Raw genomic sequence first — 2500 nt, 5'->3', positions numbered from 1 at the left:
TCTAAGGACAGATTCCCCTCCTCCTCTTCCTTCTGACTCCTCCCCCTCCTCTTCCTCTCTCCTCTTCCTCCCGTACTCCTCTCGGAGCTCTTCCTCCTCCTCTTCCTCTCTCCTCTTCCTCCCGTACTCCTCTCGGAGCTCTTCCTGTTCCTCCGCCTCCTCTCTGCTCTCTCATCCCTCAGGGTGAGTCGGCTGAGTCCCTCGTTCGCCCCTCCCTCATTGGCCAGAGGGCTGGTGTGGGTGTCTGAGGGGGTTAATTAAAGATGCAGTCCGGGATCTTAAGCACTTCGTAACATATTGTACGTATATCACAATTTGTAACATATCATACGAATTGCAACAAAAAAACAATTATAATTGCCAGACGTAATATATCGTACGGACTACGTACCATTTTCTGTAACCCAGTTTTGCAAACCTACTTTCTGAAATTCAACAAAAGTTCTGGAGCATCACTTTAAGTTAAGTATGTTAAAAGCAACTTCTCTGTGTTGGAATGGTGTGGATATACCCCCCAACAACAGAATGGTGTTGGAATGGTGTGGTGATATATACCCCCAACAACAACCCCCCAACAACAGAAGAATGGTGTGGATATACCCCCCCCAACAACAGAATGGTGTGGATATACCCCCCCAACAACAGAATGGTGTGGATATACCCCCCCCCAACAACAGAATGGTGTGGATATACCCCCCAACAACAGAATGGTGTGGATATACCCCCCCAACAACAGAATGGTGTGGATACCCCCCCAACAACAGAATGGTGTTGATACCCCCAACAACAGAATGGTGTTGATATACCCCCCAACAACAGAATGGTGTTGATATACCCCCCCCCCAACAACAGAATGGTGTGGATATACCCCCCAACAACAGAATGATGTACCCCCCCAACAACAGAATGGTGTTGATATACCCCCCAACAACAGAATGGTGTTGATATACCCCCCAACAACAGAATGGTGTGGATATACCCCCCCCCAACAACAGAATGGTGTGGATATACCCCCCCCCCCAACAACAGAATGGTGTGGATATACCCCCCCCCCCAACAACAGAATGGTGTGGATATACCCCCCTCCCCAACAACAGAATGGTGTGGATATACCCCCCAACAACCCCCCAACAACAGAATGGTGTGGATATACCCCCAACAACAGAATGGTGTGGATATACCCCCCCAACAACAGAATGGTGTGGATATACCCCCCAACCCCCCAACAACAGAATGGTGTGGATATACCCCCCCCCCAACAACAGAATGGTGTGGATATACCCCCCCCAACAACAGAATGGTGTGGATATACCCCCCCCAACAACAGAATGGTGTGGATATACCCCCCCCCAACAACAGAATGGTGTGGATATACCCCCAACAACAGAATGGTGTGGATATACCCCCCCCCCAACAACAGAATGGTGTGGATATACCCCCCCAACAACAGAATGGTGTGGATATACCCCCCAACAACAGAATGGTGTGGATATAACAACAGAATGGTTGGATATGTGTAATTCTATATATAATTCTATATATAATTCTATGTAATTCTATATATAATTCTATATATAATTTCTGTGTAATTCTATATATAATTCTATATATAATTCTATGTAATTCTATATATAATTCTATATATATTTCTGTGTAATTCTATATATAATTCTATATATAATTCTATATATAATTCTATGTAATTCTATATATAATTCTATATATATTTCTATGTAATTCTATATATAATTCTATATATAATTCTATATATAATTCTATGTAATTCTATATATAATTCTATATATATTTCTATGTAATTCTATATATAATTCTATATATATTTCTGTGTAATTCTATATATAATTCTATATATAATTCTATGTAATTTCTATATAATTCTATATATAATTCTATGTAATTCTATATATAATTCTATGTATAATTCTATATATAATTCTATATAATTCTATGTAATTCTATATATAATTGTACATGTAATTCTACGAGTAATTATACATGTAATTCTACATGTAATTATATATATAATTCCATATATAATTCTACGAGTAATTCCATATATAATTCTACATGTAATTATATATATAATTCCATATATAATATATAATTCTATATATAATTCTGAGTAATTCTACATATAATTCTATGTGTAATTCTACATGTAATTCTATGAGTAATTCTATATATAATTCTATATGTAATTATATATATAATTCCATATATAATTCTGTGTAATTCTATATGTAATTCTATGAGTAATTCTACATATAATTCTATGAGTAATTCTACATGTAATTCTACATATAATTCTGTGTAATTCTACGAGTAATTCTACATATAATTCTATGAGTAATTCTACATGTAATTCTACATATAATTCTGTGTAATTCTACATGTAATTCTATATATAATTCTATGAGTAATTCTATATATAATTCCATATATAATTCTGTGTAATTCTATATGTAATTCTATGAGTAAT

General features: G+C 36.2%; 1 protein-coding gene across 1 annotated transcript in view; it reads right to left on the bottom strand.

Moving 5' to 3' along the window:
* The window catches only part of LOC135561971 (serine/threonine-protein kinase pim-2-like), a 14534-nt gene that overhangs the window by 10366 nt on the left and 1668 nt on the right, over nucleotides 1-2500 (bottom strand). The window contains exon 2 of the mRNA XM_065004501.1: nucleotides 1-244. This exon is cut by the window's left edge and continues 154 nt beyond it. Within this exon, the coding sequence (XP_064860573.1) occupies nucleotides 1-244 (244 nt within the window). The remainder of the gene's footprint in view (nucleotides 245-2500) is intronic.

The sequence above is a fragment of the Oncorhynchus nerka genome, linkage group LG18 (assembly GCF_034236695.1).
Source record: "Oncorhynchus nerka isolate Pitt River linkage group LG18, Oner_Uvic_2.0, whole genome shotgun sequence".
NCBI classification, from domain to species: Eukaryota; Metazoa; Chordata; class Actinopteri; order Salmoniformes; family Salmonidae; genus Oncorhynchus; species Oncorhynchus nerka.
Note: the sequence above shows the minus strand (reverse complement) of the source record. Positions and strands in the feature narration are given on the sequence as shown.